Source organism: Barbatula barbatula, assembly GCF_947034865.1.
Source record: "Barbatula barbatula genome assembly, chromosome: 3".
Classification (NCBI taxonomy): Eukaryota; Metazoa; Chordata; class Actinopteri; order Cypriniformes; family Nemacheilidae; genus Barbatula; species Barbatula barbatula.
This window is the reverse complement of record NC_136764.1, coordinates 13,679,914-13,705,334: the sequence shown is the minus strand read 5'-3', so window position 1 is coordinate 13,705,334 and position 25,421 is coordinate 13,679,914. Positions and strand designations below refer to the sequence as shown.

General features: G+C 36.2%; 4 protein-coding genes across 9 annotated transcripts; 2 read left to right on the top strand and 2 right to left on the bottom strand.

The window, feature by feature from the left end:
- Nucleotides 1-466: 466 nt before the first annotated feature.
- LOC306892552 (protein shisa-like-2A) lies at nucleotides 467-8,214 on the top strand (the record flags this gene model as incomplete). Its single annotated transcript, XM_079453684.1, is given in 6 exon segments — nucleotides 467-648; nucleotides 6,195-6,331; nucleotides 7,247-7,278; nucleotides 7,280-7,308; nucleotides 7,310-7,383; nucleotides 8,201-8,214. Coding segments are annotated over 6 exon segments (468 nt in total).
- A 1,190-nt stretch (nucleotides 8,215-9,404) lies between these two features.
- LOC306892427 (uncharacterized protein) lies at nucleotides 9,405-11,793 on the top strand. 6 transcript variants are annotated; one of them, XM_079453544.1, is made up of 3 exons: nucleotides 9,405-9,508; nucleotides 10,024-10,071; nucleotides 10,898-11,793. In XM_079453544.1, exons 2-3 carry the CDS (start codon nucleotides 10,035-10,037, stop codon nucleotides 11,290-11,292), a joined length of 432 nt encoding a protein of 143 aa, XP_079309670.1. In that variant the 5' UTR covers nucleotides 9,405-9,508; nucleotides 10,024-10,034; the 3' UTR covers nucleotides 11,293-11,793. The 6 variants fall into 6 exon arrangements, with proteins under 6 accessions (XP_079309670.1, XP_079309668.1, XP_079309667.1 ...); XM_079453542.1 differs by having other exon boundaries at nucleotides 9,409-9,508; nucleotides 9,997-10,071; XM_079453545.1 differs by having other exon boundaries at nucleotides 9,413-9,508; nucleotides 9,982-10,071.
- A 1,347-nt stretch (nucleotides 11,794-13,140) lies between these two features.
- tmem125b (transmembrane protein 125b) lies at nucleotides 13,141-13,791 on the bottom strand (the record flags this gene model as incomplete). The annotated part of the gene is made up of 1 exon (XM_079453747.1): nucleotides 13,141-13,791. One exon carries the CDS (start codon nucleotides 13,789-13,791, stop codon nucleotides 13,141-13,143), a length of 651 nt encoding a protein of 216 aa, XP_079309873.1.
- Nucleotides 13,792-16,051: 2,260 nt separating this feature from the next.
- cfap57 (cilia and flagella associated protein 57) lies at nucleotides 16,052-25,065 on the bottom strand (the record flags this gene model as incomplete). The annotated part of the gene is made up of 22 exons (XM_079453683.1): nucleotides 16,052-16,272; nucleotides 16,382-16,514; nucleotides 16,714-16,857; nucleotides 16,932-17,066; nucleotides 17,270-17,386; nucleotides 17,816-17,959; nucleotides 18,148-18,306; nucleotides 18,443-18,616; nucleotides 18,849-19,039; nucleotides 19,192-19,285; nucleotides 19,381-19,536; nucleotides 19,719-19,880; nucleotides 19,961-20,131; nucleotides 20,276-20,488; nucleotides 20,624-20,737; nucleotides 21,628-21,793; nucleotides 21,923-22,059; nucleotides 22,201-22,353; nucleotides 22,508-22,687; nucleotides 23,838-24,101; nucleotides 24,449-24,759; nucleotides 24,909-25,065. The coding sequence occupies 22 exons, from the start codon at nucleotides 25,063-25,065 to the stop codon at nucleotides 16,052-16,054; spliced, it is 3,696 nt and encodes a 1,231-aa protein (XP_079309809.1).
- Nucleotides 25,066-25,421: the final 356 nt, after the last annotated feature.

Genomic DNA, 25,421 nt, shown 5'->3' with positions numbered 1-25,421 from the left:
TCCACACTATTTAATGCTGTTAAAAGTGTAGACACATGGTTATAATCTAAAGTAATAAACTCAATGGAAATGCACAATATATAGATGTTGTGTCACAAGTCCACTGCATGTTATGTCCTTAAAACTCGTATAAAACTTGAAATATTTCTATTTATAAATATAATTTTATATTATGTTACGTTTCTACCTTCGGTGATGTTTCTTGTGGACATTTGCAAAGGTCACATTTCTAAATTATTTTGTATCTGGGTCTCAGGAACAATGTGCGGTAGAGGATTCCCTGGTTTAGTGAGAGCATGCTCTCCTTCAGTCAGATCGCAGCATGCATTAGAGATGCAGTAGTTTGTATTTTGCGCAGATCTTTGGACGTTTTCGTTAACGAATTTACGCAAGAGAGAAACGAAGGATTTTTTTGTTTTTATTTGGAAGTGATGCGTCATTAAGCACATATAAGTTCGGCATCGTTATGAGCGCGATGTGCATAAGTTACCAGAGTCCAGAAAAAGGTTTTGTGCAGGGATTTTCCTGTCCCGCACCGGAGGGTGACACCCGTGCTATTTACTGCTGTGGATTTAATGATGTGAAGTACTGCTGTGATGATCCCAACAGCTTTTTCCCTTATGAATATGGTTATATGTGGTGGCTCAGGTAAGTCCTAATTTGTATTATAAAATCCTAAATTGTATTGTTTTAAAGCATTTAAAAATAAATCCTGAAAAAACGTATCTACTTATTAGATGTAGCCTACATACAGTCCCACGATCTAGTGAAATTGATAACACTTTATAACCTAATAACTTTGGAGCATTACAAACATGTAAGCAAAACGCAATGCGTAGCCTATACCTCACACGAAGAAAAAGCAATGCGTAGCCTATACCTTACACGAAGAAGAACCAGCCTGAATGGTAAAACATCTTTAATATTGGAAGAAACGCTCTGTTTCACAAAGATTCTTTATATTGGGATTCTTAAGATGATAAAAAGATTCTCACCTTTGTGCAAATGGGTCAGTTGGGAACGTTTTTCTGATGCAATTTGTATAACTTTTTAGTGATTTAATTGAATCAAGCTGAACAGGTAAGCTAATGGAAATCATTTGGGCGACAGTGTCATATTATAGTGTATATAAATAACCAGAACATGGTTGTTTATATACACTCATGATTAAGTGTACACAGCTCATTATTTACTGGCGTTCAGAGAGCTAAAATCATCTGGTCCACACTTATGATTTTTATACTGTAAAAACTGCTTATACACTGACTCTAACCCTCACTTTTTACTTTTAAAATATTTTGCCTTTTTACAAACCTTCAAATAAACTATTGTATTCATTCATAAGATGTTTTCCTCGTGGGACAAAAATATACCCATTGAATCTAGCACGAACTCAGCAGCCACTGCTTCACTGTTAACAAATATTCAAAATAAAACTCAAAAAGTATTCAAAGTAAATTGAACACATTCAAGCACTTAGTGTCAAATCACCTTCCATTTATTAAGGATATAAAAAAATTCACAAAACATATTTATTTTAAAGTAATAGCTTGCTATGTATGCTTACTGATGATCACTGACCTTAAAATAGTGCTACAAAAATAGTTAAACAATCTCATCAGTTTTATCAATGTATATTAGCGCAAAACAGTAGTAGAGAGGCATGTTGAAATACATTTAAAACATTTCATATGATGATTTTAAAACATTTCATATGATGAATTTAAAACACAAACCAAACAGGACAGGTAGGAACCATGTTTAAATGTGCCATTTAAATCCCACGAGGAACCTGCAAATAAATGACCACAAAAGGTTGTTGAGACAAGAAAAAGGCCTTTCTCTACTGCATAAATAGTGTAAATTAATCCAGTCAAAGAACTGTATACACTAGAGAGATGAATACAGTTGGCAAAATATATTTTTCATATTCAGGGAGAACGGGGTGATTTGAGCCTGTGGTAAACTTTTGTCACATCTTGTTTTTGACTACAAACAAAGTTTTGCCTATACGCAAAGTTTTGATTATTAACAAAGTTTTGACTATAAACAAAATTGTTCACATGACCACACATTTTTTTTAAACTAGTGCAATGAAAGATCAAGGACAATGTCTAATTCTTTAAAGAATATGAAATCATTCCTCCAACTGGGCTTGGTACACACTGCTATAAGTTGAACAACATATTTTCTTATCAAGAAGCCACTATTACTTAAGTGTTTTACTATGTTGATAAAAAATTGTAATTTACCTCGGATAATGCCTCTTTGGCTCTCGCTCATTCTTTTCGGCCGCCACCACGGTCAAGCAAGGTTAAACCAATGGATGGCAAAATAATCATCATCACATCACTGCACTGGCACAACACTGGGTTTTCCTTACAGCTCCTGTTGAGAAAAAGATGCAATAAGCATCTCCATCTTCCCCAGTTCCCCAGCATATGTTTTGCAAAGTAAATCTAAATCAAATTCTCTCCACGCATTCTTAGAAACACAATTAAATAATGTTCAAAGGAAAATTTAATAGTGTTATAGATTTAATAAGTGCAAATACGTGATGTAAATACAATCTTTTAAGCTGGGTCTGTGGAAGGCCTTTGCTAGCTTGACCTTTACATTTACATGAATGCTAGTCTTTCTCTAATACTACTTATCAAACTTTAACGTTGAAAATACCAAAAGCCAATGAAATCCGTCCATTGCATGTAGTTGAAGACATGTCTTCTGTTAGAAGGTGTTAGCTAAAATTACGATTCATTACCTTACCGAACTAACCAACAACAACGGAATGGAAACGGACCTGTCTCGGAGTCACCTGCTGTCTGGGAAGTTAGCTTCAAAGCTTTTAAACGTACTTTATAAAACTTGATGTAATTTAAAACAGCACAACTGCACAGGCTGCACAGGCATGAGTTTTTAACCTAGACCGTAAAAAGCAACTTTGATTCTAACCACAAGAAGTTGGACAGCGACAACAACTCCAGCCAGCAGGCACATTTTATATATTGCCTTATGTATGTAGACGGCCGATAATTTTACATTTATAAAAAAACTTTAAGCAGCGTTAACATTGGACGATTTCTTTGCCATAAACATCAACAGTTCACATTTCTTAAGCGCAAGTTGCTGAGTCAGGTTTTCTTAAGGGCAGATATTCTAACGGGAAGGTTTTGATACCCACACCAGATATAAATAAACCTAAAATTATATTTTTTGTTGAAATGTCCTTACATTAATGGCTTACTATCACAAACAAGCACTACTGTTTCGGTCACTTTTGTACAAGCATAATTTTCTCCCAGCAGGTGTTATATATTGAATTATGGTTATATTACTTGTGGAACCAAATATAATATACTAATTGGTAACCAACTTATTGACGAGAATGGGGAACTATATACCTATCAAAGGCTTATTTCAACATATGGATTATCTGTAAATAAAAATGAGTTCTAAAAAGTAATTTTAGGCCATTCCCTATGGCATAATTACATAAACCAAAAACTTAGAGATTGAAATTAATGATATAACATTACAAAATTCTCAATTTACTGTAAATGGTCTTTCTCTGTTTGATAATCGTTTAAATAATAACTTTATAAGAAACTCCCTTAATGTTGGTTCTAATCCTCCATGCAAATTTAGATGGCATCACATGTCACGGATTGTCACAGAAGGCGTGGTGGAAGAACCCAATTGCAGGCAGCGTTGGTGAAGGGGTTAACAAGACTTTTAATAAAACAAACACCCACAATGGGGAAAACACTACTCAAACTAAATACAAAAACTGAAACCAAACACTTCCCACGTGGGGGGCAAAAATAAACTACTAGGAATCTTAAACATGAGTATACATACAACACAACAGGAACTCTGAACATGACCAAGGGAACAAGTACAACGAACGAGCACAGGACAATCAACACGAGGATGTTTTAAAGGGGAACAAACACAGGATAATTACTAAGGGGCAGGTGAAGGTAATGAAACACTAATGGGAAGGCTAACGAGACAAAAGGGCGGGGAACACCGACGGGACACGAGAAAGCACATGGCAAGTAAAAATCTAAACAAAGCCATGTCTTTCTCACACAAAACCTAAGGCTATGCCATGACTCCACTGCAAGACCAAGAATAAATATGACATGATAGCGGATTCATGACATCACATGGCATTGCCTTATAAATACATTATAAATAACAAAATAAAAGAAACCATGTACAAAAGTGTTCATAGATATTATTCTTTAAATGTTCCCATTTATAGATATATTCATACAATTTATGATAAATGTACCTTTTGTAATGAATCTGTTGAGGATATTGAACACTTGTTCTATTATTGCCCTTATTCACTTTCATTTTGGCTTGATTTTAAGATAGATATTGATTTCAAAACCCTCATTTATTACTTTCTGCCGTGATGATCTTGATTTTTATTTTAAAACCATATTAAATAGAAAAACAGAATAAAAAACTAAAAAGTTTGGAAGCTTTTCAGATTTTTGTCATCGAATGCCCTTTTTATTAGTTTGTATTTTTATTATTTATTTTATTATTTAATTGGTTTATTGTTATTCATCGCTCATTTTACATATTTTTTTGTTTCTATTATATAATGCTTTTGTTATGTATATTAATCTCTAATAAAAAAAGTTAAAAAAGGAAGTGGGAGCTACAAACAGGACCAATCATTACCATAAAGTTGACCTGAGTGCATCTCTCCTTGACCGCACTGCGCCCCTACTCGCTGCAGGCTCACATTGAAAATGAATGACTTCTGGCTACTTTGACGCTCTTGATGGCAGCGGTCTGAATGTCTTGCTTTTCTTTTTGTAACAGATTCTGATCTCTAGAATCCGTTGATATATGAAACACCAAACGCAGACACCCCTGTACAGTTACAACACAACTTTATTACTCATACATGCCCTACACACACCCACACCCGGCTCCTGATTTAGCACTTGTGCTACATCGGGTAATCTACACCCCCCCCCCTAGTCTAAATCTGTTTCCTCACGGAATTTTCCTCAGACAAATGTTTCTTCACTTAACCCTTTTCTAGTCACAAAGAACTCAACATTTAACATTGAACATTTTCTTATATCCTAAGCGGGAAGCCGGGGTAGACTACCTGGGACTTCCTGACTCTGCTGAAGGAATTATTCTGCCCTTTTCTTGACAGAAGGCCTCACTACACTAATGACCTACAAATCTAATCTTTCTGTTGGTCGAGATGTTTTTACCCGACCTTGTGACAGTCTCATTAACACCTTTCCCCTCTGGCTCTGGAAGAACTACCAGATGTGCTCTGTTTCTTCTAAATGTTCCAACCTCCGTTTCTACATGATAGGATCTCTAACTAACGTGTGTCTACGTGACGTTATATATGCGTGTATATTTCTCCATATAAAACAAATGGAGACGTACAAGCACGCGTACGCGTGTGGTATATGTCGTGGTTGTCAGTCTCATTCGCAAAAGATACATTCCGAGCGCCATAGTCATAGGCGAGCTCCTGGCATCACCGTTCAGCGTGCACCTGTCCTGAGCTAATACAGCTTCACCCATAAATACGTTTGCTTCTATATTCCGTATTCCCGCTAATAAATGTGACTACCATAAACACTCAAGTGGTTGCGACTATGACATTTTGTAATGCATTATTTAATAATAGTACTCTTCTCTTGCCATGGTATGATTAAAAATCACAATACATCAACACTGTAGCATCTAAGAATACTTAAGTTTACTTTATTAATTAATCCCCTATACATTTAAATGCACTTATTTTTTATAAATGCTACAAGTACATGCTTTGATGGTTGAATGTTTTCTTTTTAGCTAAGAGGTCACGATAAAGGGTTATGTCACTTGTCAAATGCCTATTTAACAATAACATTCAGTCCTACATTATAAATGTAGTGTAATTTTTTGATTATTGATCCTCTCCCCCGGACAAAGAAAATTGTGATATGATGTTAACCGTGATTGGTAGAAGATGATGTCAGGTGAAACATGATTTGTTAACACTGTGATAACGACTTGAGGCTTCTGTATAAAGTATGGAGTCATTATGTGTGTTTGTTGGGCTCCTTGGTCTTCGTGATTTCTTCTACGCTGAGGCGATCGACATGCCACAACAGTTGCTGAATTGGCTTGTTGTATAAAATATGACTTTGTCTCTTTAGTATTGGAGCTCTGGTTGGTCTGTCCATAGCGGCTGCGGTCTTGCTGACCTTCGTCATCACTGTGTGTGTTCTTTGCTATCTCTTTATTACTGCAAAGCCTGGTCTCAGGGACAACGGCCTTACCCTAAGTGTGCCAGGTCAGTGACAATCATATGGTGGGGACCGAGGAGTACTGTACTGCATCTGTAGCAGCAGTATATTTTTATTTAACTTTTATATGATTAAACAATAATTTTGCAACAAATTAAAGTACAAAACTTGATCTTTTACCATCACTGTGGTGGTACCCTGTCAAGGGACCTTTTTGTACCTCTAGAGGTACAAAACAAAAGGTGGTATCATTTTGGGTACATAATTTTACCCTTAATATATTTTGGAAGGAACCTTAAGGCTACCACCTCAGTGACAGCTGTAGTATCTGGTGTTACAACACCCCAGCTCTCTCCAGCATCATTTACTTCTAAATTCATCATGACTTTGATTAATTATTTTGAAGAAATTACAATAAATCAACGAGTCATGATGTATACTTAGTTAACAGTGCCACCATGAACTAGCAAAATAAAAAATGTACAAGCTAAAAAGGATATTGGTTACTTGTGCTGGAAAAATTATGTCCTGATGTTCTTTAATGTCAATGCAACACATTATCTGCATGTTGAAGGGATTTAGAGCACTGAATAAGAATCAAAGGCATAGAGTCAGTATGTTCTGTCACAGTTACAAGTAAGGGATAATGTTGACGGTAATAGACCTAGACAGGATACTCATGCTTATTTTCAACAATAGCTCTATATTATTACACATTTACACTGCTGTATTTAATAGGTTTTAAATATGTCATCATCATGTGAGAAGAAAGCTCAGACAGATTACAAATTACTACAGTTCTATGGCTAATTGCTCTCTGCGACCATGGTTATTTAAACAGCTTAGCAGTCATTATACAACGTACAATTCATATACAATATAAGTCTAGATATCAATAAACTTATTCTTTTTTTCTGTATCAGAACCAACGTTTGAGCCCAGTCATTCTGCTGGACCTTAAGGTATCTGCAAGCATTTCTTCAACCACAAACTGTGACTGTGAAAACCGGCCCGCCGATCCTGAAGTTTCAACGCTGCTTTACTGCAGCTGTCATAGTGGAAGGAGCTAAACTGAGTTCAGTCTTCATGCAAATAGACTGTTTGTGTACAGTATGGGCTTCTTCTGGATTATGTTAAACACAGTCCTGGTTGTAATTGTTTCTGTTTACCATGTAGCTTTGTTTTTAAATTTAATAATGTTTGAGTGTCTGGGTTACTTGTAATTAAAAAAGAGATTAATAAATAAGATTAGATGACGCTTTTTTTTAGAAAAAAATGGTCATGAAATGTGAATTTGAAATATTTTATTAGCTAATTTTTACTGAATGCAGAACTTTCTGCAAGGAAAAGACGTTTAATCTCGGTTTTAAGAACAAATTTGTATATAAAATATCCTATGTTATAACAGATTTTTTCAATTGCTTTCAAACGTTTACCAAAACTTAAAATACTTTTCCCGATCTTAACACAGTAACACCTACATTACACAATTAGCCAAATAGTTTATTTTCTTGCCAAAACCACGTTTAGTTATATAAATACAAACTCTCCTTTTCAAAATGTTGAACACTTTTTCCAACATATGCTATAATTAAAAACTCGAGTCATTCAGTGAAAACATTAGCACTAGTTTTCTATCCAACAGGAACATAATAGTCAATCAACGCACATATGAAAACCAAACAGACCAAAGAGTGTAAAACTGATTTAGACATTTGAAACATATTTATCTTGTTTGGGATTTCTTTAATAAACAACATTTTATTATAAAGCATGTAACACTGACACATCTATAATTTTAACCTTAATTAAATCCATATTCTTTTTCATATTCAACCGTTTAATATAATTAAATAATTAAAAAATTAATTTGACAATACAAATTTTAAATACTTTTTCTGTTCTGAATGGTGCAGTTTCTGGAGATTAACCTCAGTATCTATTGTGTGAATTATATGACACCCCTGTGTTATTCACAACTCAGTGCTCCAGCAATTTTAAGACTTCAGCAATTTTATCCAAATTCCACACTACATCCATTCACACCTGGACAACCCCTAAACTCACATTTCTTGGTGTCATTATACTGTTTTTTTATATTTGGTGTGTGACCCAGCCCTTATAGCTGGTTTTTCACAGCCCAGCTCGCTTATTGTGAACATAGCTTTGTAGTATTCACTTATTGGCTCCCTAGAATTTCTTTTCAATGCTCTTCCATTTGCAGTTGGATAAAAGCATCTGCTAAATAGATGTAACTGTTATTTTTTAATTAAAGTGGATTGCAACATCATATACTTACTATCTGCATTTTCTTTATATTAAAAACCCCCAGAAATTTCTCTGGTTCTATAGCCTTTAAAAAAGCCACAAAGCGTTGTGGGTGAAAGGAAACCAATTACTGGTCATTACTTTTTTCGGATGTAATTCACCAAGTTGTGGCAGCCTCTGTAGTGCTTCAGCACCTCCCTACCAGATGCCGCTATTTTACAGACTGGTCCTTTAAAATACAATAAAACATTCCTACAAAGTACATATGAAAAACAATTCAAGTACTGTTAAATTATTTCATCAAAATTATGGTCAGCAAATTATTCAAAAACTTGAATGAAATTATTACAAAAAATATTGAACAAAAAACTGTTAATCAAAGTTAACAAAGCCTGGGCCAGTTATCATCTTACGTAATGCGCTAAACGTGTCATTCATGGACGTCCGAAATAAAGAAGTGCAATTGCCCCACCAAAAGTGTAATAAAAAAAAAAGCGTTTATGCAAGCGTTACAAACAGTGAAACTCTCAATAACATAACATTATATAAATTACTAATCAAATCAAACAATTGGTGTGTAAACACACAAAGACTTGTAGAAAGACAAAACACTTGTTTAATTTCAAAATAAAAGTCAAACCCCAATTAAGAATTCTAAATAAAGAAAAAAAGACATTTAAAAGATGAGGCAGAGGAAATTAACAGCCGACTGTAATTATACAGACCAGTATGTAAACATCTGGTGGAGAAATCCCTTAATAGCAAAGACACTAGGAACTAGAAATGAGTCACATTGTAATAAACATTATCCATTAACCCAACTATTATCCCTACAGTTACACCTCCTCTAACCTTTGTTCAGATGCGTCCATAGCTGAACTCCTTAACATAAAACAGAAGTAAGCAATAACGCTCACACGGTTACACTTCATGGAAAAAGATATATAAACCAGTTGGTATGTAATACAAATTCTAAGTACTTTTGCTTTGTTTGTTTGGATGTATGATATTTCTTTTTGGTTAATCACATGAGAGTCATATGACTGCTGTGAGTGTCTGTATTCACTTCCATGACTATTTCATGATCTACACATTAGAAATGTGTGAAAACGATGTCGATGTGACAATGAAAACATGCCAAACTTTATGACTTCCTTGATATTTGTTTAACTAAATAAGGTAACTTATGTAATACCAACATTTTCTACCGTGTACCGTTTATATCAGTTATTGACTTTTTATCCCCGACTGTAGTATGACTTACCAGTTTACAAATAAAAAGACATATCCTGAAAATATGGTCTCTTTGTATAGGTAACACAGCATCATGGGAAATATGCACCTTAAAGTTATTTTGATTCTAGTTTCATATATGGTTGCACTTTCTACGTGTGTGTGTGTGTGTGTATGGCTTCTCAACACAAACAAGTAACTTATTCATCAGATCTTCTTACCTTGGAAATATCTCCAGAGAGCCAGGAAATGGATATTAATGAAACGGAGCTTGAAAATGTTAACGGTTAGTAGCCCAGTATCTGTTTAATGTTTAAAGAAATACTAATAAGTAAAGTAAAAACTGTAATGAAACATTGTGTAGTATTTATAACCTACATATCAAACATGCATCATGTGTTCCATCTTTTCTAAAGAGCGAATAATGAAAAAAACTGTTAAAGTTCATAGTAAACTTTTGACTGAAGTTGATAAAAATACAACAGAAACTAACATTACAATTATGTATTATACGCTTCTTTAAATATATATGTATTATTTATTATGCAAACCACTTACAAATTGCATCATGGTTATTAATTGAAATGTGTAAAATGGTATACTGCATTAAAAACATAATAGTACATAAGATCATTTAGTTCCTCGGTTTTAAAAACAAAAACTGCAGTACAGTGATGCACTTTAAGAAAGTTTAGACAAGGCATTACAGAGGATTTCCCTGGGAAAAAAGAATTCCAGAGAAATGCAATGTTTGTATATTTGTTTAAGCGCTTAAACATAAGCGTGTTACTTAATCTATGAAGCTGAAAATATACTTTTTACATTGGGCAACAACTGTGTGTATAAACTTTTGATTGTGTTTACTTTGGATAAAAATGTCTGCTAAAGTAAATGACCAACCTGGTATGTAAATGTAAAACTAAAATGCCTGTGCATGAACTCATAAATAAACATACAATTTCTGTCTCTCAATACCACCTTCCCCTGAAAGGGCTTTAAGTCCTGTCCAAACCTCCTGTCTCAACAACAATATGTCTAGACAGGAAAGAAACCTGCACTTGCAAAATAACTCCATAGGATCTTTAATGTCACTTGATTTATGATTTCATCAGGCACACTTTCCAGCACTGGATTTCGCTCCACATGGCCGTCTGTGGTCGGTGCTGTGACAGCAGTACTTTCCATCGTCCTCCTGATAGCAGGAGCTGTGAAATACCGTCTCTTCCAGAGCTGCCAACATAGAAGCACTCATGATTTGCTCCTAGAGGGAGATAGAGACAGTCAGTACAGCCACGCCGGGGCTCTGGAGGGGGGCGTGCCAGTGAGAGGCATGAGGGGCAGAATGATCCATACGAGTGAGGACAGTTCGGGTGAAGATGATGATGGCTTCATTGAGGACAACTACATCCAGGCAAGCGATAGGGAGAAAGTTGAGCAAGAGGACCATCAGGAAGATGTCGAGGACACGGATGATGAGCTAATCTTTCCAGAGTCAGACATTGAGTAAACTGATTTTGTCCACCACTACACACATCCTGCTTTATATGTTACACTTCCTTCTAATCAAAGGGCATTATCTTTGACTCTTGAATGAGAGTAATAGTAGACTGGGACTATGAATGAACAATAAAAAAAACCCTATGGTTGTGACATGGGTAGTTGATACCGTATGTGGGTGTTACCTATAGCAACAATTTAAAAAAAACTAACAATTGATATAAATCTCTTTCATGCTTTTTTTTACGGTATGTCATAGATTTAAATAATATAAAATATTATATTATCAACAGTTTGTTTTCTTAACTTTTGCTGCCACACCATTAGACACATATTTGTCAACTACCCATCTTCATTATGAAACCAAGATTTCTTGTATTTAGATCAAGTTTTATATTTCTTTTATACTAAAAGTGTTTAAATGTAAAATAGGCACTCAGAATGAACCATGACGAATTGTTATTATTTTACATATTAAGATTTTACCAGAAAATAAATCATGACAATTAGCTATTGGACAATAATAGACTATGTTGCACATACGCATCCAGCACATAAGACACACATCTGACAGTGCATATCTAATAGAAAACCCACAGCTCACATACTATATATATCACTTAAACATACTAAAACACTAATGTATTTTTTTATTTAACCAAATAAGGTTTTAAGTGTTCCTTTTTCTCAATACTAAAACAATTTGGGTCACGACCGAAATGTATCACTGGGTACCATTGTTTCGTTGTAGTGACAACTTTTTAATACTTGTGAGCCGAGCTCAAAGATGCTTATCAGCACATGGTTTGCAAACACAGTTTTGAACAGATGTACACACATAAACACAACATTTTATGAAATAACACCACAAAAAGTTTGCTAGATTGCGGCAAAAGGTGTTTCGTAGTGACGTTCCTTAAGGTTACACCCCGATTTTCAAACTTTTGAACACATTTACTTCAAAATGATAAGACCGATTTACTCACCATGTAGTCATTAGAGAGAGGGACACAGTCATTATTATTGATAAAAAATTTAGGGGTGTGACTAAAATCATTCTCAGCCAATGGACTAAAACACACACTGCCGGGACACATTTTTTACATTTAGTTTGATAATTTAAAAATAAAATGAAAATAAATTGTCTTGAACTTGCACTATAGTAATAGTAATAATATTATGACATTCACAATATATGGGGTAAAATAAAGTTACCTCAAAGGAATAAGTAGCCTATAGCCCAGGGGTTTCAGAACCTCAGGTGCATCTAGAAGGTTGCCCCAGTAAATTTCAGGGATAAGATACAGCAAAACGTCTTTTAAACATTATTATTGGTTCATTTATGTAACGTTTATCTGCTTTTTTGATACATTAGAATGGTTCATATTTGCTATCTCTTTAGTGTGTTTTTCTATAGTTCAGTTTTTTGCACAAATGAAAGTGTAACCTACAATTTAAATTCTAAAACACAATGTTATCTTTCTAATTTCACATTTACCATTTATCTAACAATGTTTAAATGTTACTTTACAATTATTAAAATACAGATGGATAAGCATTTCACAAAAGATTTGCCTTATTTTGGGGGTCCTTGGCATCATAACGTTTGAAAACCCCTTGTCTAGCCTAGTAAGTACAGCCAGAGCTTCAAATATGGTGTTATAGACATTTTAGTTTGGGGTCAGAATTCAACTAACACACTACCAGTAAAAAACAATTAAACTACATCTCAATATGACAACACTACCTCGGACTATCCTGCATGCTGAATAAATTGAAATGGTAGTATGCTATTTTCACATACTTTGATGCTGTGATTGTGTCTGTGTTCTTTCACATTTTCACATTCTACTTTAACTCACAACAAATTTGACTGACTTGAGGCTGAATCCCTCCATGGTCTGCTCCTTGACCCCGTCACTGTATTGACTCTCACCCTCCGTCTTCTTTGCCTCCTTGTGTTTCTCCTTCCCTGCTTATAAACCACCACCCCATACACCATCACACCCAGCACCACAGTGCCCCCACTGGCCAGGAGGGCCACTCCAGAAAAAAACATGTCCGACTTGAGACCGAGCACTGTAATCCCACAAATCCCCAGTGCAAAGCCAGCAAAGAGGAACAGCAATGGATCCGTAGTTCCTCCAGTCCGCAGTTGCTCTATGCGTCTTCGGCTGTGTATGCAGCCCATGTCCTGTACAGCAGAGCTGAGCAGCTGCTTCAGGAGGACCACCAGGGCCAAGAGGCAAAGCATGGAACCTACTCCCAGACGCCACAGCGCAGAGGGCCCCACAGCGGAGGAGGCAGTAGAGAGAAGCACAACACCAGCCGAGCCCAGTCCCAAAACCATAGCCACAGAAAAGCAGTAGCACAGGATGGACAAGTGTGGCTCGCTGAACCACCACAGCTCCACCTGCTCCTCCACAGCTTGACGCTGTAGCCACAAAGGGTCCACTTGCAGATGGAGAGAAGCTCCAGGACTCAGGACACTCAGAGGAAGCAGTTCCATCTCAAGCAGTTTGCTGGTCAACACTGTATAATCCGACGTAAAACAACAAGTGAGAGATTATATAAATGTGCTTCATTTAGAGCATTGAAACATTAGTATTATGTTTTGACATACTTATCATAAAATAAGGAAATCAAGAGATACTCTCACACACTATAAATTACAAATAAAGTTTCCAGTTTCCTAAGCATTTCTAGATTGTGGTCATTCCAATGTGTCTGTTGAATTTGACCAAAATCAAACCTCAGGAGGAGTGACAAAGTCATCCAACAGCATCGTGAAAGGTTGATAGCATTACAAGACACATAAAAACTGATCAAAATCTAGGTTAATATTTTCTCGTACTTTTCAAAATACATGTACAAAACATTACTGTTGCTTGAAAGTGAATCCAAACATGTTTTCCTTGCAGGATTTGAGGTGTGAAAAATACAGAGCATTAGGGGGTAATTTTGACCTGTTTCTCCTGCTTTTATTATTGCAAATAAAAGCGAATAGAAGTAATATTTTTATTAGAAATTTGGGAGAAATTTTGTTAGTTCTAAACACATACCTACTGTATATAGTATATATATATTGTCATAATCATAAAAACCTTAATTGAATATGAAAAACCTACTATAATTTAAGTAACCTGAGTATAATTGTGCAAATATATCCATTTCAGACATTTAAAAATATATATTTCTTTGTTTATTCATTTATTCATGCATTCTGCGTTGGATGATCGATTTATGGCTAGAATACACTACAAGACTTTTAATATCTGAACTTCTTTTATTAAACTAGCCATCATACACTTATTGAAAGTTTCAGATATAAACACACTAACTGATGAAATCTGCAGACTGGCAGACTTTCTGCAACAAGTCCAGACTGAAAAAATCTGGGCAAACTCCGAGCAAAAGTCTTGTAGTGTATTTTAGCCTTTAATAATGCTGCTGAATGCTGGTTCTATGAAACCATACCACAAAGATGTGAACTACTAGATCTACACACATTTTCACGTTTTTTCAGATTAATTCAAGAGTGTAAGTGTAGGCAAACACACTTTCATATTTTTAATTCATATCATATTTACTATCAGTATATCATATCAAATCATATCATACTAAAACATTAATTATAAGAGTTGTTAAAACATAATTAAAGAGTTGACTCACCTTATGTCTGTTTAGCATATGTCTGATACATCCACACATCGACTCAATCTTTTACAGGACATTTTCACAACAGTCATTGTAAATCCTGGAAAGCAAATGTCTGACCTTCTCTATGATAAAGTGCCAATTTACAGTGCTAGATATCCGAAATTAATTCCTATTTTATTCTAAAATTGACACACATCCTCAAATTGCTTTGGCTACAGTGCAGTACTATTTATGTCACATCTCTCTTTGTTTACCTGTCTCTCTTACTGCATGGTGTGTCACGATGTAAGCAAACTGGACACTGGTGCCAAGCATTTCGATCGATGCCAGACTCCTGCCACATTCCACCAGGACAATGAAATAGTTTCTCATTGTCTTCTTTGTGACACACTTAACTGCATGTCGACAAACAGAGAACACATGCATGCTTGCACTCACACACAGATGCGCTCGCATGTGTATGCCTAACGGGCAGACTGACATGGACAACCAAGGGCGTCTTTCAAGGCATTGTAGGAAAGACAATAGGCCAACTGGAGGGAATTACAGTGAGACATCCCACCAATGAAGCTCTGAAGTCACGCTTTCAGCATAATGGACATTTTGTAACTGTAAGGATGGTGTCATTCACATGACATAAGTTTGCTTGGTTTCTGCAACAATAGAGCCAGTCTTCTCAGCTCTCTTTGTGGCATTATCATTCCAACATGAGCTGTTTATATGCACTGAGGCCACAAAATCTTTCATTTTTATTCAAATAAGTTAAGACTGTTAAACATTTGGAGAATATACTGGATTGCGATAAAGAAGCTCTGAATGTCTATAAAAAGAAAGGGCTACAAAAATGTATAAACATTTTTTATTTCTAGTTTAATACAGTTTTAAATTATTTAAATGACAAATTGAAAATGTACCATTGTGTTTTTTTCCATAAAATGTGAAGACTATTTTTGTAATTTTAAGTCTTAACATTGCTTTGAACATTTTTCTAAAACCTTAAACTCTCTTTTTACTTCCAGAATAAAATCATATGTTGAACATCAGACGTTCAATGTGTTCTCAATTTAAGAGAGCGTTACATAATTGTATAGTAAAAACAATAATCACACTCAGTTGGTGAGAGGTGGTAGTTTAGTGCCGGATGATGGTATCTGTCCATCAATCTCCTGCTTTAGCCTCTGAATTTCCAATCGTTGAAGCTCAATGAGCTTCTCTGCTTCCTGTTCAAAGTTCATCCTTGTCATCAAGCCACCGCTGCCTGCAGAAGCTGTACTTGCTTTAGTGTGAAAGAAAATACAGCTGAAAACCTCCAAGATGAATATCTTCGTTGCTGTTTATCCAAGACATTATTTTGAGAGTTGTACATAAACCTGGGTTTTAGTTTCCCAGGACACATTATCATCATCACATTCATCATATGTGAGGGAAAAGTAGGTCACCTCTGGTTTTAGTAGAGATCTTGTTCTTGCTCTTGTTGAAGGTACTCTGACTTTCGTAATTGTGGAGCTGGATGCGGACTGTGCTGAGCTCCTGACGCAAGCCATTTATCTCCTTGATAAGAATGACATTTTCCTATAGAGAGAAAAAACTGCCAATAAGAGAATACATGGGAACTTATTCAATGCTGTTTCAAAAGCATCTCTGGGTGAGACCACAAGAAGTAGGGTAAAAAAACAACAATATAACATTTTTTACAAATTTTGTAAACAGGTGATTATATTGTAGATGCTAAATATATACAATACAATACAATACAATTCAATTCTCCCACCTTCATGAGCTTCACGTTGTTGGCTTCATTGACTTTTGTATCTCTGATAAGTTGCTTCTTTAATGAAGAAATGATCTGTTCGAAATGTTCTCTCTGTTTGTAATGTTCTCTCAGGATGTCTGTGTCCCCCCCCACTGTCTCTACCTACATCACAAAACCACACATAACCAATAAGAAAACCATAATCACCAGAGTGCGCGTGTGTGTGTGTGTCATACCGCTTCTGACTGCTGCACATGTAATTTATAAAGCTCTCTGATGTTTTCTTTCAATTTTTGGGGATCCTGTATGTTGTCCACACATTTGTGAAGGTCAGATTTTAACCTGTTCAATAGAGTCCTTGTGTCCTGGACCTGATGGTGACAGAAGGACACAGAGTCTTCACTGATTTGAAAACAGATTTTTGTTTATTAGTTGTTTAGGATTTTTTTAGGGCAAGTACTGTTTTATACCCATTGGGCTAGTAACAAACAGTGAATATGATTAAATCATCCAGTAATTTAGCTGCATTGATTTAGACTGTAGGTCTGGTGTGTGCAATACAACATATACAAACCTTTTGCATTTCCTTTTGCATTTCTTTGTCTTTGGTTTTTAGCTTTAGGTTCAGTTCAGCAATTTTTAGCTGTTGTTGTGTGTTCTTCTTATGGAACTCGTCCAACTCTCCCTCCATCTGACAGAAACACACACATCTGAATTATAATACTAATCAAAAGTTTTTGACATTTCACTTTTCAATTTTAGAATAATAGAATAAAAGTGAACACATACAAACTAACACATCTTTACTATTGGAATTATGTTGTGACTAAAAAATACAAAATATTTCAAACTTGAATGGTTTTTGATAGAGGGTTTGCATTGTTATTAAGTCATCTTTTTCAAAACACCTTAATTAAAGGTACAGTGTGTGATATTTATGTTTGCACAACTACATTTTTGTCCACAAATTAGTTTTTAGACTTTTATTATGCGCCGTCAGAATAAAGGTTTGTAATAGATTAAGAGAAACATTTGAACATATGTAACTATGTTTGTTAACGACATTAATAAATGTTGATGCAAAAAGCTGTAAAACACAGTAATCATATACATTTCTCACCTCTTGCATTTGCTCCTTCAGCTCTTTGATTTCATTTTCTTTGGGCTCAATTTGCTCCTGTATATATCCTTTCTTAAACTCCAACACTGCTACTGTATTTTTAAGCATGTCAGTATTCTTTACTAGACCATAGATTGTCTTTTCCTAAAACACATACAAATACATAGCAAAGTGCATAAGAAAGTCAAAACTCTCCAAACAAAAGTACATGAAATCCCACAGTTAACTCACACTGCGTTCTTCTGGTTCCCCAATAAATGAGATTCAGCCTACAATTTCTTAACCTTTGTTTTAAACTGAATCACAAAACGTTTTATGCGGTTACTTGTTACCTTGTCCTGTATGATCCCATCTCTCTCCTCTACTGAGTTCTTCAGACCCACAATGTCTTTCTCTAGTGATCTGATCACTGCCTGCAGCTTCTGTACTTCCTGCTTCAGCTTCTCAATCTCCAGATTCTTGTTTTCAATTTCCTTCTGCACATTTTGAAACTGTAGCACACAACACAACTTGTATTAGCTTTTCAATGACTTTCAATGTGGACCATCAATGAGAAAGTAAAGTGTGTTTTAAATAATTGACCACCATTAGTACTGATGAGCTGTAAACAGCACTATACACACATACCGACTTCTTAGTGGTATCTGACTCTATTTTGAGCTTAGCATTAGTCTGCTTTTCTTCTCCAAGCAGTTGCTTGTATTGCAGCCGTATATCCTGGATCTCTAAGTCTCCTTCCTCTTCCACCTGCTTTATGTATTCCTGAAACTCCTGAACCTGCTGCTTGGATTCTTCCTGACACTGTCGCATGGAAAGAAAAGAGAACACTTCACAACCTTAACAAGAAACCAACCCTATGATTTCTGAACAATTCAGATTGGGGAAGAATTCATTCTTTGCCTTATATTCATTGTTGGCATAAACATCATCTTACATGCTACATCTTTTGTAGGAGAATTTTGTGTGTTTATATGTCATTTTATCATTGTTTCATCAGACTGTTAAAAACAGTGACATTGGTAGTTATCACTACCTGGGTCAACATCATCTTCTTCTTCTGTAGCTCGGCCTCATGAACCCGTGTCATTTCATGCAGGTCTTTGACCTTGCTCTCCTCTATGCTTTGCAGCTGCTGTTCATATTGCTGCTGGACCCTCTGCAGTTTCAACTGTAAATCCTGATACTTCTCATATTCCAGCATCAGCTTCTGGTTATTGTTAGATTCTGTGAAAAGACCAGCATGACACAACAAAGATGTTTGACGACCAATAGATGACAGAGGAAATGGTTGGAAATTAGCATGTTTAAAGTAATGAGCCAGACAATATTATAAACAAGAGAAATATTCATTTAAAAAAAGAAATTGTTTTGTTTACCCAAGTCCTGCAGTTCCTTTTCATGCTTTTCCAGAATATCTGAAAGAACTTTACTATGTGCTGCTTGCTGCTTCTCCTTTTCTGTTTTTAAGACCTGCAGTCAAATATTGAATATATCTTTATCTACCATAATGTCAGAAGTCATTCTTGTTATAACACAGACAAACTTTTCATTTAAGTCATCTTAACCTCTATCTCTGTGTTCAGTGAGTTGATCTGTTGGATGAATTTCTCAGTGAGTTGATTGATCTTCTCCTTATAGGTAATGTCCCTAAGGCTGAGCTGGTACTTGTTCTCCTCCTGGAGCTCTTTCTCTCTTCTCTTCAGATTCCGCAGTATTTTATTCTGATGGATGAAAAGCGTTTTGACATCAGATGAATGGTATAAAGATCTAAGTTTCTGATTTCAGTGTCCTAAAATTTTGAGTTCAATGTTTGGAAACATAATTTTTTCAGGTAAGCATCCAAGTCTGAACCAGCAAGTGGACCACCAGGAGTTTACTTAAAAATGTAAATAACTAATGTCACCTTTTCTTCAAGGTCTAACTTTGTGATGAGAATCTCTTCAGAGTACACTAATTCCTTTTCTCTCTTTAACCCTCGTCCCTCCTTGTCAATGATCTTCCAGATGAGGAGACACCCGTCTTCTGAGACAGTCAGAAGGAACTGGTCATCAAATGTGATGACCATCTATGGACAAATGACATCATCAATACATTTGACTTCTGACAGTGAACACAAAAGTAGTTAGTTAGAAGTGTACACAGAACCTTGGTGATGGGACCAGCGTGGGCCTGATATTCAAGCCAGTCTTTCTGAATAGGTAGAGGGTATCTGATGACCCTCACAGTCCCAATGGAGGTTCCAACGAAGAGTGCTCGTCCTGAACGCAGCATGGCAACAGTGGTACAAACCACATCACCTGGCACTTCTTTGATAATCTATGGCAAGAAAATAAGAGTTTATTAATAGATGCGTAACGACTGCTCAACTCATGATGTTTGACATCATCGCATTGATTCACATAGATATACATGTTTTAAATTGAAAATTTAAACCAATCCATGAAATGGGTTCATGGCGACCTGGCAGTCTTGGATTTCCTTCAGAGTGCAGTCTGTCCCAACTGCAAAGAACGTCTTAGAGTCAGGAGAAATGGCCACACTGGTGTAGCTACAGGACTTTAGCACGTTCTCAGACTCGCGCGCACCGCTGAGCGTGTTCCACTCATACACGGCTCCATCCATGCCACATGACACCAGGCGGCTGTCATCTGCGCTGAATGCTATTGACCGTACCTAAAGCACAACATTATAGATGGAATTTTAATTCCTGAGCAAATTGAGGACCTATTGATATGTGTCTGATCTCTCAGTAATTGGTTCCTGGTAAGACATGCATTGCCATAAAAACAAATAGAATTTTAAACACACCTTTTCATTGTGTCCCTTTAGATTCAGGACTTCATCAAATGTTGTAGTGGAGAAGATGTTGATCACGTTTCCATTGACAACAGCAAACAAATGACCCCCGTGGCTAAATACACACTGACAACAAATGCAAGGTAAATTACACATAACCAATATTTGGCCCAGCCCAATATTAAGAAACTCTTAAAGGGACAGTTCACCCAAAATTCTGTCTTGTTTAACTTACCCTTAAATTGTTCCAAATCTGTAAAAATGTACACAGGTAAAGATATTTGGAAAAATGCTTGTAACCAAACAGTTCTTGGCCACCATTGACTACCACTAGGAAAAGTTTCATTATAAAATGTATTTGTTCTGATGAACACCAAAAAATGTATTTAGAAGAATGTTGTTAAGCAAACAGTTCTGGGGCACTTTTGACTACCTGTAACTTTTACTACGTCAATGGTGGCCAAGAACTGTTTGGTTACAAGCATTCTTCCAAATATCTTTCTCAGAACAAAGACATTTATACAGATTTGGAACAACTCGGGGGTTAATAAATAAGGACAGAATTCAAATTTTGGGGTGAACTGTCCCTTAAACGGTTAAATGGATAGTTCCCCAAAAAATGATAATTCTGTCAGATTGTCACAAACCTGTATAAATGTCTTTGTCCTGCTAAACGCAAAGGAAGATATTTGGAAGAACGGAGCAGAACCCATTCCCCATTGACTCCCATAGTATTTATTTTCCCTATTATGGCAGTAAATAGGAGGGCGAGATCTGCTCAGTTACTGACATTCTTCCAAATGTCTTCCTTTGTGTTTAGTAGAACAAAGAAATGTATACAGGTTTGGAACAACCTGAGGGTGATTGGGGGGTGAACTATCACTTTAAGATCAATACAGTCCCAGATTTATTTGAATTCTTTGTGAAGTTTAACATTTAATTCTTAACGAAGTTGTGCTGTGTGAGCAATACATGATACCCATCATAAAAGAAGCGCTCTTGCTATAGAAGCTCACCTCACGGCAACCACGAATATTAAACTCCTTAAACGTACTGATGTCATCAATGAGCAGGTTCATGAGGCGGAGTCTGTCTGAAAATCCCACCAGGATGTAGAGCCCAGTGGGGTGAAGAGCTATGCTGTAGGCCTCCTCCTGGAACTCCATATACATCTCTAAAACACTGGAGTACATACACTCACTTTACAGAAGCTCTCAAAACACCTGCTTAGACCAACAGGTCTGTAGTTGGAGGGTCACATCAAATAAAGCCCAACACAACATATTTGGTCTAAAGCTATTCTAAACATACTTGGTTTGAAAGTTCCAGATGCGCACTGAGCGGTCCAGAGAGCAAGTGGCGATAAGTGGTTTGCGAATGCAGCTGGATAAACCCGGGATGACACCAGAGTGGAATGAGTGAGACATGAACTCAAAATGAGCATCACCCTGATAAAACAAAAAGAGTTAAACTAGTACCTGTATCTCTTCTGAAGAACATCAGCATAAACATCACTACCACATACTGTACGTGTAAAACAAAATGACATTTATAAACAACTATGATAAAGTCACTAAGTATGATGGCACCTTTTGCAGTTCGGCTAGGGAGAGTGGGAGGCTGTAGAGCTGGCCACGGTGTGTGCTGGCGGACAGAGTATCTTCAGATGGGCTGATGCAGAGAGTGCTGATTTCCTGCTGTTCTGCAGAACTGGGCTCATTGCTGAATGGCTCTGGAGGAATCTGGGGATGACAAGTGAGAAATGTTTCAGGATTAGCCTTACATGCCTAGGTACGAAACAGCCACAGAAGTAATTTTAGAAACATTAAAACTACTACTGTATGACACTGAATGGCATACTAATACGAACATGTAAATATGAGTTGATCATGGCACCTTTATCTTTTTCGTCCTCTTGTATTGGTCTGTCTCATCTGTTTTCTCAAACAAACACACAGTGCCAGGACCAGCGGAGCACACAAAGCCTTTAGAATAGCCTACGATAGCTGTTACTCGTGGCAATATGGATGTCGCAGATGCCGTCGGCAGTGTCTCATTTGACTCTGTGTTTTCTTCCTGTCTGAAGCAAAAAAGCTAATCTTGACAGCATGAATTTAAAAAACACCATATAAACCTATAAAATCCAGTCGTAACACATTTAGACTGATACCATTAGTATTCTGATTAAGTATTTTTGTTTATTTCTGAATTAGACCTTGTTCTATTAGACGATAAGATTGCAATAATTGCAATAAAAAATTTTTTTTTAAAGGGATAGTTCATCAAAATGAAATTGTAGTAAGTCATACAGGTTTTATATGACAAGAAGAGGGTGAGTGAATAATGACAGAAATTTAATTTTTGGCTACACTGTAAAAAACTGTAATTTTACAAAAATTTTCTGTTCATTTTTTACAGATTTTCCATGGAAAATGTCAAAATGAAATGACATTTTTGAAACATATTTTAATGTATATTATAATGTATAATGTAAATACGGTCAAAAACTATAAAATTACAGTAAAAAATAGTTTTTTACAAGAAAAACAGGGGGAAAGTGTTATTTTACAGTAACAATTTTTGTTTTTTTAACAAGATTTCTTTTTTTACAGTTTATTTTTTAAATACGGTCAAAATCTATAAAATTACAGAACAAGAACAAGAAAAATGGGGAAAACTAATTAATATATATCCTTATATATTTTACAGATTTTTTTTACAGTGTACTTTTAATAAAACTGTTGTTTAAGACATTTTAGACTGTAATCTAAATATCATATCATGTATAATACAGCATTACACTCTAAAATTAGTTTGCTATTAACGCTGAAGAACCACGGAAGCACAAAAAAAGGATTTCCTTTATGATCATGAGCCAAGAACCACTTTTAGTGCTATATAGAACAATATTTTGGTGCTTCAGTGGTTCTTCAGTGGTTCTTTGGGAAGACTTAGGTGCTATACAGAACCGCTGAAGAACCAAACAGGGGCTTAACGGGTTCTTAACTGGTTATAGGAAAACAGTTATAAATAGCACCTCGATCATCACCCAAAAGAACCTCTGAAGAACCACTGAAGCCCCAAGATATGATGCTATTTCGCAAAAAAAGTGGTTCACCCATGATTACTAGCAAAGAACCACTTTAAGCGCTATGTAGCACCATTTTTTTCAGAGAGTATAACTCCTAACGCATAATTTATGATCTCAGGATCTTTTGTATTCCACCAACCTTTCAACCACATGCGCAGACAGCGCAGATGTAAGGTTCATCTCCCAGCGCAGACGACCTGAATCAAACAGCATCAGTTGACCGGTCTCCGTGCCCACAATCACTTGCTCCTTGGGCATCCAGGTGTGACAGAGGAAGTTTTGAGAATCTGGTTTAAAGGTGCTGGACTGCTTCAGGACTTCTCCAGCATAGCGGAAGATCTTGAAGACCCCATTCCCACTTACACAGATCTGTGCGTTGTCCTGAGGGTTGAAGCTAACCTGTGAATGAGACAATAGGGATACAAAAAGTTTGATGTTCTGCTAAAGGCTCATTAATACACACCTTTAACGAAAATGTTTGTATGAATGTTTGTATTTCACCTCTAAATTAAAATAAAAGGTTATTTACCTTTCAGGTAAGTGTATTTATACAAATGATTGAACTAATAACTTTTAAAATAAACAAATGTATTCTAGATTTTCTATATATTTTCTTTTTCAAGTATATATCTCTCTACATGCACGTAAAACTGTTTTGCAACAACGCAACATTTTAATAAAGTGCCATAGACATTTAACTCAATTGAATTACATTTTCTCATTGTTTTAAGAGTATTTCAGTTTACCTGGGTTATTGTGCCAGTGCTGCTGGTCTTCACTGTGGCCATCACCTTCTGCTTCTCCCACATCCAGAAGAACAGAGTCCAGTCTGGTCCAGCTGCCTGACCAATCAAATATTTGGAGTCAGGAGAGAAAGCCATGCAGACAAACTCCTCCACGGGGATTTCTCCTCCAGACAACTTTTTTCTCTTCCTGCTCTGCTCCTGCTGCAGATCATAGACTGTGATGGCGGTGTTCTCTCCACATTCAGACACAGCCAAATAGCGCCTGTTAGTACTGATGGCCAGAGCCTTCATGCCCTGACTTCCCTCTGTACCTGGGCCAACAAAGACAGTGGAAGACAAAATAATGATGTTAGTTAATCTTATCATATCCACATGGCACATGATACTGTAAAACAATAAACAATCTGAAGAATTGAAATTTTTAAACGTTTGCTATAGATTTGCACCGTAGTAAACCTACCTGGAATGAACTTTTGACATTTTTGGTCGATGTTATAGCGCACACAGTTGTTTCCGCATGGAAATATGACTGTTTGTTCATCCGAGTATAACAGATTATTTCTTACTCCTGTCCGCAAACCAAAAATGTAATGCGATTGAGCCACTACTGTAGCCATCTCGCAAATGATCAGCAGACTCTCGGAGTTCAGAAAAAATACAGTTTACAGCGATTCTGCTATCTGTTGCGGGGCTGTAACATTGATCGGTTTGCTGCGACGGTTTACTGTAACCATAGTAACGATAAACGGCGCTGTCACTCTCCGTAAAGACCACGTGATGGCGCCCTCACTATTTGTAACTGTTAATCTGCGATTGACTGTAAATCAGACTGATTTATTTAATGTTCATTTAATTAAATAGGTTATCCCTCCTAAAAACAATCTAAATAATAACAGTTTGTAGATTATTTGTTGAAAGAATTCAATCCGGGTTAAATCTCGCGACCTCACCATGAAATTCTACTGGAAGGATA

Bases quoted from the DNA above. Each gene is read 5' to 3' on its own strand.
- LOC306892427 (XM_079453541.1), top strand. From the start codon at position 9,960: ATGGCTTCTCAACACAAACAAGTAACTTATTCATCAGATCTTCTTACC. The intron at 10,072-10,897 runs GTTAGTAGCCCA...TGATTTCATCAG, and splicing joins GGAGCTTGAAAATGTTAACG to GCACACTTTCCAGCACTGGA.